The sequence below is a fragment of the Trachymyrmex septentrionalis genome, unplaced genomic scaffold (genome assembly GCF_001594115.1).
Source record: "Trachymyrmex septentrionalis isolate Tsep2-gDNA-1 unplaced genomic scaffold, Tsep1.0 scaffold129, whole genome shotgun sequence".
Classification (NCBI taxonomy): domain Eukaryota; kingdom Metazoa; phylum Arthropoda; class Insecta; order Hymenoptera; family Formicidae; genus Trachymyrmex; species Trachymyrmex septentrionalis.
In genome coordinates, this window is record NW_017304428.1 from 281,414 (window position 1) to 294,371 (window position 12,958).

The following is a 12,958-nucleotide window of genomic DNA, read 5'->3' on the forward strand; positions in this document are numbered from 1 at the left end:
GCATTCTCTGTTAAATCGGCTCCTCCTGCCCCATTTCAATTTTTGAGATAAAATATTTTAAAAGGGCTTAAAATTTGCTTGAAATCCTTAAAATGTTTATTTTTCGATGCTGTATGGCGTTTTTAAAAATTCAAAATGGCGGACCCAAAGTGGCGACTGAAATGAAAAAAGAAATTGGAAAAATTAATGATATCGTGAATAAATGTGCACGATGTAATGTAGAAGTCTTATCCGTGTGCGTGCGTGCGTGTGTGCGCGCGCGCGTGTCAAAACGAATTACGTTGAAATCAATCCTTCTTTCAGTGATTATCAAGACACTTGCATACAAAATTTCAAATTATAATTCATTCTCTTCCCGAGAAAGTACATCGCAAAAAATCTACGGTAAGAGTATTATTGTGCGTAAAAAAACAATTTAGAATTTCTACAGTATAATAATATGATAATTTAAAAAGTGTTGAAACTTCATATTACCTTATAAGAGTCCCCTTGCCTCTCACGTTTGGGGTGCTTGATTTACGTAAATCCCCTTGCTTCTCACGTGCGTGTGCACACACGTTTGTGAGTGTGCGCGAACACGTATCTATGTGGATGAATGTACCATAGAATTTATTTTTTAATGTTTTATCCTTTACTTTCTTCCCCGTAACTATCATAGCGTTCCATTTATATCATTAGAATATCTTTTGATTAATACTTTATTTTCGCCCGCAATTATAAATCCATGATTCTTAAGAATTTGCGGAACAGATTGCGCAGCTCGGGCAAATGTCTTGATAACCACTGGATATCATATTGAAGAAGAATTGATTTCAACATAATTCGTTTTAACACGCGCGCGCGCGCACGCATACACTCACACAGATAAGACCTCTATATCACATCGTGTACGTTTATTCACGATATCATTAATTTTTCCAATTTATTTTTTCATTCCATTTTGGGTCCGCCATTTTGAATTTTCAAAAACGCCATACGACATCGAAAAATAAACATTTCAAAGAAAATTTTAAGCCCTTTTTAAAGAATTTTATCTCAAAAATTTAAATGGGCAGGGGAGTGACCGATTTAACAGATAACACCCCATATATATGTATATTCAATTTACATTTAAAAAGATTTAGCTGGTATTAAAGAGAAGTGTTAAAAGATGTAAAATATCTAACTAAACATTTGATTGGTTCACAAAATTTACTAGTTTAGTTTCGTAAAATTTAAGTTGGTAACTTTTTTTCGCGTACGAAGGTAGAGAAGTTTTACTCTTTTTCTTCTTCGTTATCACGCTTTACGGACAATCCTTTCTCTTATATTGTATAACCAAGAAAGTTCAAATATACAAGATTCTCTCATTCTAAATACGAATAACTAATTATTCTAGAAGAAAATCTTTCCCACGTGTTGTAAACACGGCTTCGGAACATCATTATAACTATTTAATTAACACATAGAAAATTATTAACAAGCTCTAAACGGTTGAAAAACCATTGGCAACATTGTAAATTATTGACGTAGTTGATGTTGATTGTAGTAGATAAAAGTGGAATTGCAGTAAAGAAAGGAAAGAAATTATCTGTCTACAGTGTTTACATAATCTCTTATTTTATATTTCTTTTAAAAATTGTTATTTTTATTTAAATAAACTTTTTATTCAATAAACATATATGTAATCGTATATTTGTAATCGTAATCAGAAAAAAAAACTAAAATCCAAACGGTTACGGTCGCTGTTATCGAAAAGATCTAAAACCGCTTGAATTTCGGACTTTTTTGGTCCAAAACCGAAAAAAAACCGAAAAGATCGAAACCATAATCGGTAAAAAAACTGGAACCGTACTAAAATAAAAAATTGGATACAGCCTCTGACCGTATAACTGGACCAAAATTTCATTTCGGTCCGAGTCTTTGATCTCTATTTTATTTGAGTTGTTTTCGCGGAAAGTAAATATTTAATGTGAAATCTTAGAAGTAAATACAAGATGTTTCATAAATGTATGTTAATACTTTAGGAGATAAATCTATATTCTAAAATAAAAAACATCATATATGTCCTACATATCTCGGTTTTCAAATTATGGATGATTAAGAAAATGTTCGAAATATCCGTCTTGTGTGTCACATTGTGTGTCTACTAAACGCCTTAGCATTGAGTTCAGCACTCGTTTAAAAATATCAGGTACTCTTCGAATAGTCTTGAATCTATTTCATATCTTTTCTCGCAGATTATCCGCATTATCTACTGGCGTTGAATACACAATAAATTTTAAATGACCTCAAAAATAAAAATCTAATGGATCAAGATCAGGAGATAGTGATGGCTATGGGATGGGTCCGCCTCGCCCTATCCATCGGTTTGCGAAGGCGTTGTTTAGGAATATTCTCACTTCAAGGTGGAAATGAGGAGACGCACCATCGTGCATAAACCACAAGTTTTATCTGATAGCCAGAACTGCCTGAAATTCTATCCGATTTGTCTTGATGGATATTGTTTGTAAACATTAGGTAATGTCGAGACGTGCTAAGTTGTACAATATGTCGACGCATAAGGCGGGCATTTCGAACATTTTCCTTAATCATCCATAATTTGAAATCTAAGATATATAAGATATATGTATATTCATATGACGTTTTTTTACTTATTTTAGTGTATAGATTTACCTCCTAAAATATTGACATGTATTTATGAAATATCCAGTATAATAAAGACTTCTATTTTTCAGCATAATTGTGTGCCTCATTGGATACCCAACAATCATATTCAAAGACCGTATATACTTAACAATATGCATATGACGTCATGTGTCCTTGGACAAAAAACGTTGATAACGAGCACCATCAGTTATTTTACCATTTAGAATCATGTATCGATTTTCATTTTGTTTTTTATGATATATGATCTTCAACATACTGTAACTATCTTACAATGTCGATCGACATGTTGTCTTCAATGATTAGGAAATATCATCGAAAGATGTACTTTATCAGATACATTTTTCAGACAACATGCAATTTCTCCACTTAACGAGTGAATTAGACGATAAAGTAACTGACTACTCGTTACCAATACCTCGTATCCAACGACACGTTACACGTATACATTATGCACAAATAACATCACGTATATAGCTAACATCAAATATACAACATACATTTTATGATACTATACCACAATTGCTAGAACGCTCGTCATATATCTTTTCATTTAATAAAATTAATAATAAAACTATTGTTTAAAACACTTATTTAATCCTCCGTGAACTAGGTGAGGTGTGACATACACCAGCAAGATGAATTTCTACAACTTCTTAAAAAATACCGCGCGCATGTTGCCGGTTTTGTGCAACTGGAAAAACTGGTGCGTTGTAACAATCATATTGAATTATAGTATATTTATGATAAAGTATAGCATGGGATATGAGATATACACACATACTCGTATGTGTGATGTTGATTTTGCACCTTGTTCGCGGAGGGTTAATTTATCTGAAATTATTCCGATTATAAAACTTTTTTTTTTCAAAAGAGTATTCAAAATAAAGAACTCTGTTCTACTTTCTTTTATTTAAACAATAAAATAAAAATAAAAAATAAGCCAATTTCCAGGAATTGATTTTATCCACTTAGAATGAATTTGGGCAGCAAAAAATAGTTTATTACATCAGTATATCTTCTAAATTTATCAAAGTTTAATCATTTTTTAAATGTTTTAATTGGAGATCTTTTATGCAAATAATACTAACAAAGAAAGGAACTCAACTGTCTCTCTCTAATTTTTTTAGTATGTTATTCTCCAGACAAAAATAAACGACACATATTTTTCTATACATGACCGTTTTCACTTTTTCAGGGATCAAACACCTCTTCCAAAAAAATCGGTTTTTTTCTTTCGAAGCGAACATCGTCGAAACTGTAAGAAATAGAAAAAAATGTTTGAAATAAAAGTTGCATAATTTCAAGAGTATTTTATAATAAAAAAAAAAAAATTTTTTTTTTAAATTTTTCATTTGTGTATTCGCATTGACTTTTTTTATTTCGATTTCTTTTTATAATAAAAAAAAAAAGATTATTTTAAGACGAATTCAATCATATGTGATAAAATTATTTTTCAAAGTATCATTTTTAACGCGCATTTAAATCGTTCGACTCGACGTATACGATAAAATTTTTTTATATATATTAATTATATATTGTTCAATTACACAACAACTAATGCACCGTTTACTGCATTAGCTCATAAAGGTTTTCTACATTTCGTTTTAAGATTTATAAAGTCTTATTTTATATGTTATTCGATGCAATTATAAATGTTAATAATAAATAATGACAACACATACTTTCAGTTGATGAAACCTGCCACTCTAGTACAAAGAACGTTCATGTGGTCAAATTATTAATACATATTCCAAATGCACTATTCTATTAATGTTCCATTAATAAATGAAGGCTCGCAAAGCGATAGCATTTTATACTATTGCTTGACAAACGATGTACAGTCATTGTGAGTGCAAAAAGTAATTCATACAAGGATATTATAAAATAAATTTTATTTGTTGAAAATAAACATTAATTAATAATTTTATACAGAGAGTTGTGCAAAACTGTAATTCTATTAACAATTACAAATTACAATTACAATGTAATTCTTAATTCAATTAGTAATTATATTTTGTAATTATTAATTGCTGAAAACAATTAAATGAAGTAATTGCAAAAAGCAATTGTGAACAGATTACAATTATTTAATTATTATTTGTTAATTGATTAACTGTAATTGTAATTAGAATAAGAGCAATTAAGGGAGCATTGTGCACCTAGACACATCAAAACGAGGCTTAATTTTGCGAATTTTTTGTGAAAAATCGGCGAAAGATAGAGAAGTCGGGTTTGTTAAAAAAGTATGATTGATCATATTTTTCTTTATTTACCATTAAAATTTTATTAAAAAATAATAAAAAAATGGAGCTATTCATGTACATCATGTTTTACAAAACGGGGTTTGCAATGACAATTGCTGCTCGTACAAGACTCATCTGAAAGCAAAATAGCACAAGTTTTATAAAATTGAAACATAGATCTTGTGCTTGACGAAACCGGTTTTTTTAAATATTGTGTTTAAGTAAAATGGCAGCTGATTAAAGTTAACATAATGATTTTTCACAAAAAATTTTGCTCGTTTTTGACTACAAAAAAAACTAAAAAAACCCTTCTTTGACTTGCGCGCGCGAATTTCAACTTGTTGAAGATCTAAGAATAATTCATATAAATTATATTTTTTTTTTTCTTTTTAAATTACTTCTTTTTGATTTGCAAATGATGAAGATTCATTGCATACTAACCTTTAAGTTTTATACCTATTCTTTTATTACTGCCTTCCTACATACTTGCTCCGTTTCTATAAAGCCCTTATCTCATGTATAAAAACTCTGTTAATAAAGCTAGAATTTATTATTTATCGCCTTTTTTCTGCACCACATTATTGACTCAAGTCCTATTAATTAACAGAACTGTCCTGTCGCATGCGCGCCTACCTATCGTCTTCAACGCGCTCGAACCTACTCGTCTATAATTTCGTGTATTCTCTATTTTTCGCAAGATTGATTTATAACTCTACAAAAACCCTGTTTCTTAAGACATTATACTTTACAAATATGTAAAAAAATCTTTAGGTATATATACCTCTTAATGTTTTATAGAATATTGTATAAATCCTATTTTTAAGATCTTTTTTCGTAAACTTCAATGATTATAAATAATCAGGATTGACAAACTTTTAGTTACTTTGTCGTTATTTTTTATAATAAACAATTTTTTGATGATATTGCAATTTTTTTTATGATGGTAACGCTAACTAACTAAATGCTAAGGTTATACTCAAATTAGAAGTCACTTTAAAAAGTAATTTGTTATTATTGCGCGTTACTTACTGAAAAAAATAATAAATAATGAGTAACGCGTAACAAGTAACAATAACGCGTTACAAATTAGGAATTATTTTTTTCAATAACAAATTTTTTAGTAAACAACTTTTTCAACTTGTTACAAATAATGTTTGACTGTTCTAATTCTGATGTTACCATTATCGTCATAAAAAATTTAATGTCATTATCGAATCGTAATTATCACAAGGTAACAATCAACAAAGTAACGACATTACAAGTAATGCATTACTTGCCAACCCTATAAATAATAATTATAATTAGTAATTGTGATTCCACTGTAAATACAATTACATAACTCTTATTTTTATTAAATTATTAAATCAATTATATTTAAATTGTGTGATCTACGTCCAACTCTATATTCAATTTATAATTTTGCCTAATATAATTGTGAAAGTAATTCCGCAAGGGGTCGGATCATACCTGATGCGGAAAATCGCATTTGGATATGATCGGTTTCGGTAAAGCGTACCCGCAGGTCCTGAACCTCCGTAATCTCTGCCCTTACTCTAGGTTAAGAGCAAACCTCTAGGCAAAAGACATTGGATTGCACACAAATCCCGGAGCTGAACTCTATAAAAGTCCTCCTCCTAGTAGCGGCTAAGGGACATATGGCTAGTGGGTGAACTAATCAACAACGGCCATGCGGTGGACTCCTCCTTAGTTGGAGCCATTTGCGCGTGGCAGTGTCTCAGGATGAGTGTTTTTGTGATTTATGAATTATTTGATCTGTATATTCTGTATCCAGTACTTTTAAGTTTGGATACATTTTGGAGGTATGGTTTGAAACTATCATCTCCTAATGTAGTGTTTCTCGTTAAGGACTTAGGTGACGGTTTTTATGATGCGTTGCAAACTCGGGGGGTTATCCGGGCAGGTATTTACCTGCTTTCCCGCTAAATGTTGATGGGATCGGAGCCTGGATTGCTGGCCTATCAACATAAGGCTCATGGTAACTCACGCTCGGACATTCGGTAGCGCGGCTCGCTCTTTGAAAAGTCACGTTCTGCTTCCGAGTGGTACAATGATTGACCGTACTAACTCGACTCGTGGCATGTGTGCCTTCCGCTGCACCAATGTAAATAGTGTAAATAGCATATATATTTTTGTGACTTTACTTTGGGGAATCATATTATTGTATCTCATTATGTACAATCGACTTCCTGGGAACACTATTTTATTGTTAGAAATTTATTTATGTTCTTGGTGGACTCTATGATTTAAAATTAGTTTTAAGTGAATGCTTAATAGCACAGTAGTCATGTGTTACCTGACCCGTGTATGTTTTGTATTTGTAAGTTTGGACACATTTTAGATATAAGTTTTGATTGGAACTACTAACTCCTAATGTAATGCTTCTCGCTGTACTATTGAAAATGTTTCCCAGAGAAATATTTCTCCCTCTTTAGGCATGGGGAGTAGTATCAATAGTATTATCAATGAGGATTTAGATGACTGTGCGGTCTTATGATGCGTCACGAATTCAGGAGGTCGTCCAAGCAAGTACTTGCCTGCTTGTCCGTACCTATTAAATGTTGATGGGACCGGGGCCCAAACTACTGGTCCATCAACAAGGGGCTCATGATAGTGCTCGGATAGCCGGCTCGCTCTTCGAGGGGTCATATTCTGTTTCTGAGTGATACAGTGTCTGTCTGTACCGATTCGACTCGTGGCGCGCGCCTTCCGTTTCACTAGTAAATAGCATAAGTAGTGTAAATGGTATAGTGTATACATATATCCTTATGACTTTGTTTTGAAGTATTATATTATGCTCCATCATATTCTATGGATGGACGTTTTAAAAACACCATATTGTTGGATGTTTATTTATGGTTTTGTGATTTCTATAATATAAGTTAGCTTTAAGTGGATGTTTATTAACACATGCGGTTTGTGACGATGTGAGTACGAGTATTCTCCCCGTTACTAATCTGTGTCCCACGGCGGGACGCGGTGATAATGCGGGAGTGCTACCGTCGCTTTTTGTCCCTCTCAGGATCATGGACCAAAGACATTAAATGCAAACCTACCTGCCTCAGCGTGGGTCATCTCATTCTGTGGAGCGAGTTTTGCAATTTTCTCCCTGAGGTTGAGACGTGAATTCTCAAAATGGACAGTACTATAGATGATGATATTGATGAGTGATTTCTTTTAGAAATCCTTTATGCGGATCTCTGTTGTGGCCTTTCGATGATAGGCCTCGTTGTCGGGGGATAGTTCGCTAATGCGGGCTCTTGCGAGAGGCGAATCAAGAATGTTCCAACAAGCCCTCTGGCCGATAGTGCGATCGTCGGGCTCTCTTCTTATCAGTATGGATAGTTCGAACAAAGAAACGACGGGAGATCGGATCCTCGCACCAGTATCTCGAAAGTGTCCGCGCTCCTGAGGGATTTTCATACGAGGAGCGAATCGTGGAGTTAGAGTCGAGCTCCGCAGTTGATAAAGCTACCGACAATACTATATTAAAAGACTGGAGTGCGTATAACACACCTCCTACGTCACGTAAAGGTCTAGAGCGTGTGTCGGCGATCGTCTTAGACAAGGAGGAGGTTAATAGGACGATTGAGGGGCCTTCGGGGCATCTGAGCCTCAAACCCGTTGACCGTGTTTCAAATGATTTGCGTGGTTCGCGTAGCCCGTGAGCTACGTCGCTCAAGTAGAGACTGTAAATCGGTAATTACCGGGAATATCCTGATCCCGAAAGAACAGAATATCACAATTATTAGGAGGAAGACCACATCATCTCCCTCCCTTATGGAGAAAGCTTCCTTTAAAGCTTCTTCTATGAATGTGAATAAAGACTCCTGCATCTCCATATTTAGATACAGGAAATACTTCATCTGACTATGACGCGAGCTTTAGTAAGCTGGGTAAAAAACGGGACCATAAGTCGAAGGGGAGTAGCACCTTCTAAGAAGATTTCGAAGAGACCGAAGCTCATCGGACGGACTCTCGAAGACTCTTTACACTAAAAACGTCTACCTAAAAAACGGTGATTGAGGAGATGATAGTTTTGTTGCCTGAAATGTTTCATAATTATGTCAGAGGTTTTCTGCTGTTTGAACTCCCTTAATAACACACAGAAGATCACGTCAATCAGAAGTATTTCCGATGCGTCCTGGGGGACTACCTAATAGAAGTTTGTCTTATCCTAGATCAGAAGAATCGTTTTGTATGCTAGACTATGACGTATTGAGTTCCACAGGATTCAATACTTGGGCCGATCTTATGGAATAGTGTGCTTGCCGATCGGATGCTTCATGATCTGTTATGATGATACTTATTGGTAGTTAGGAGTCCTTCCTTTGAGAAGGCCTGTATGCGGACGGAGCTGGGTGCGATACTCCTGACCCAGGCTATCGAGTGTCTGGGGCTGAGGGTGTCCAAAAGACTGAGATAGATGCCTTCATGAAGAAGACGTTCTAGAAGCAATCCTTCGAATGGAAAGGGGGAGGACGATGATCCCTGTGGGGGGCTACCTAAGTACCTGTCTACCTAAAGTACAGGGTCTAAGGCCTGACTCTGAACTTGAGATGGGTCTTTCGAGAGCACTTTCGCCTCCTTTTACCGAAGGCTTAAGGAATGACTGCCTTCTTGACTAAAATCACGAGTAATATCGGAGGACCTGGAGAAAAGCGTAGAGGCGCAGGTTGTCGGTCTTTTATGGTGTTCCTATTTGAACACAGGACGTGAGGGACGACCGCGGCATTGCAAGAAAGTTGATCAACTTTAGAGACGTCTTTCTCTGCAAGTAATCAAGACCAATGTCACATGAGGCGGCGGCCATTCTGTCTAGAATAATGTATTTTGGATTTCAGGCTGACTGGTTTAGGCGCACTTATTTACAGAAAAGCGCGATACTGAATAGGGACGATAACGCCAAGGGCGCAGGCTCTCATAAGGGAGATTGAGTGCGGACGCTCGGCGGCTGGGAGGGATATCCATACGATCTTCCCCCGAAAATGCGCCAGAGAGAGGGCGGTGCGTAATGCCCTCACGCCCATTTTGAAGGAATGGCTAGGGAAAGCCCATGGTGGCCTTACATACTGGGCCACCTAGATTCTCACGGACCGTAGGCCTGCTTTGAAGGCTATCTTTACAAAATTAATAGAGCTAGATCCCCGATATGCGCACATTGCAGGGCAACTGTTGATATAGTTGAACACACTCTTCTCTTCTGTCTCTCATGGGCGAAAGAGAGGGAAGCCCTGCCCTGTTAGGAGTTTTTGACTTGGGACGTATCAACAGGAATTATTTGGATGTAATAAAAGCCATCGCGGTTCTCTCTCTTAATGAATTGCGAATTCATCTCATTTTGCGAGTCCGTGATGAGAAGCGAGGAGTCAGCAGAGAGAATTCGCGAAAATAAAACCAGTCGCCTCGCGCGTCGTCTTGGGACTCGTTTCGATTCTGACTCAGCGTTAAGTCGTTTGTACATATTTTTATATATAGTCTGTATATAAAATCTAATTTAGTTAGCTAATGTAAATTTGGACGTTTTTCCGAGAGTGTCGCGGAAATTCTACTCAAAGAATATAGGGTGAGCGTCCTGAAGAAATACTGAGTAAGCGGTTCCGGAACGCTTGCCTCCTTATCCGGGTTGAAGTTGCAGAAAGAGGAAGTTTTTTTAGCAAGTAAATGATAACGGTAGTATCTTTTACGATGTAATATCGAATCCGGCACGCCCGGATGTCTTCCTACCTACCTAGGGATGATCTTTATGTCGTCCCTGAATGGTCGAGCTCAAAGATTTTTCTCCTTCTCGCAAACAAAACACAAAAAAATTATGAAAGTAATCGTATGCAATTACAATCATAACTGTAATTGAATTAAATATAATTGCGACTTAACAATTACTTTAATTGCAATTACAGTATAATTGGAATTGCTGCGTAGTTGTAACTACATTGTAATTGCAATTAAAATAATTACAATTGTGATTAATTATATTTATAAATCAATTATGCCCAATTCTGATTTTCTACAATGAATACATTCTGTTTTAACATAAACAAGCAAGTATAGATATTAGAAGCTAAATTTCTCGACTGTATGAATACTTTTTGCACTGACTGTATGTCTACATATACGTGTATGTGTACTAACTTTATGAATATGTGATACATTCATTATTACAATGTGCATAATGTATCATTTCATAAATAACAGGTAACAGATAAATGATGCATCATGCATATCATACGTAAACGAAACGCTTATTTACATCATCTATTATTTACGTCAATTTTGACTTTCAATTTTCTTGAAATTCAATTCCCCTCCTTTACTTTAAATAAAATAATAGGATTTTATTAATTCAATTTATACGTAAAACAATAATAAAATGTAATTCATATAAGTGGGACATGTACTCTACACTTTGTGTCTTACAATTACATAATGACTTTTGATTTCCACACTATCTTATTCAGACATTACGCAAGTGCTGTCCAGCCGTGCCCGATAAAAATTTCTGTGACTAGACGCAGAATTTTAGAAAACTCTACTTTCCATGCGAAAATGCGTAGCAGAACGTACTGCATAAAGGAGTACGGACATTTTAAAGGTGTTTTTAATTATTTCTCCAAAATGATACTTTGAAAAATAACTTTGTCACACATGGTTGATTCGTCTTAAAATAATCTTTCTTTTATTATAAAAAGAAATCAAAATTAAAAAAAAGTTAAGTAGTAAGAATAAATAAATAAAAAATTTTTTCTTTTTTTCTTTTTTTTATTATAAAGTACTCTTGAAACTGTGCAACTTTTATTTCAAATATTTTTTTCTATCTTACAGTTTCGACATTTGTTTAAAAAAAAAAACAATTTTTTTTTTTTCGAATGGGTGTTTCAAAAAGTGAAAACGGATACGTATAAAAAAATGTGTCGCTTATTTTTGTCTAAAAAATAACAGACTAAAAGCTCATTAAAATCGAAGAATGATAGTTCGATCCTTTTCCTTATAAGTTTTCTAAGACTGTTATGTGACTACACAAATTTAGAAAATAAGAGCTCTAAACGGTCAAGCTAGAGCTTTCTTTTAGCACTAAGATCTAACTTGACCGTTTAGAGTTCCGTTTAGAGTCCGTATTTTTTGTAAATTATAAATTAAAGAAAATGGAATACAAACCAAGCATCGTTTGCGTGTGAGTTGTCGTAGTTATTAATTCCGAAAATTCACGACGTTGTACCTCAATATCAAGCGCGTGCATACGTTCCCTGCTTCTTCGCAATTCTTTCCGCAGCTTTTCTCGCTCTTCTTCTCTCTCTTTTACAATCTCCTGCAATTTGTCAAAATTTAACTTAATTTTGGCAGAAATAAATATTGAAATATTTCTAAGGATAAAACTCTCATTATAATTATACCTTTTTAGCTTTTCATGTTTATATATATATATATACACGCGCGCGCGCACACGCACGCGCACGCACGCACGCACGCACACAAAGTGTTTGGAAAATAATGATAAATCCTGCACATAAGAGCAGAATGGATTAAACTGAGAAAAAAAGTCTTCTACCATTTTCCAATTTTCGCAATCGTTAACAAGATATTAATTGCTAAAAATTGCCGATAATTGGTCTTCAAAAATTTTTTACTCAAATACTATCAATTTGACAGAAAAACTGCAAGAGACAAAAATTGTTTATTTTCTTTTCATAGTTCCAAAAATTTTTTTAGAATTTTTTAATTGCATGTTATTAAAAATAAGAACATGCTAAAAAGTTGATACAAAATTCTGAAAAAATTCGTAGAGTTCTATGAGAAAAAAATAAACAATTTTCGTCTTTTGTAGTTTTTCTGTAAAATTGATAGAGTAAAATGATTTGAGAAAATCAATGATTTGAAAAAAATTATTGAAGACTAATTTTCAGCAATTTTTAGCAATTAATGTCTTGTTAACTACTGCGAAAATTGCAAAATGGTAAACGACTTTTCTTCTCAGTTTAGTCCATTCTACTCCTATGCGAAAGATTTATCATTATTTTTTAAATATATCTTATATATATAAAACTTTACGA

At 34.2% G+C, this 12,958-nt stretch overlaps 1 protein-coding gene across 8 annotated transcripts in view; it reads right to left on the minus strand.

Moving 5' to 3' along the window:
* Nucleotides 1–12,958, minus strand: part of LOC108756606 (rho guanine nucleotide exchange factor 12) — a 262,375-nt gene that overhangs the window by 42,381 nt on the left and 207,036 nt on the right. For all 8 annotated transcript variants that reach the window (XM_018500539.1, XM_018500536.1, XM_018500537.1 and 5 more), the window contains one exon: nucleotides 12,066–12,216. In XM_018500539.1, the coding sequence (XP_018356041.1) occupies nucleotides 12,066–12,216 (151 nt within the window). The remainder of the gene's footprint in view (nucleotides 1–12,065; nucleotides 12,217–12,958) is intronic.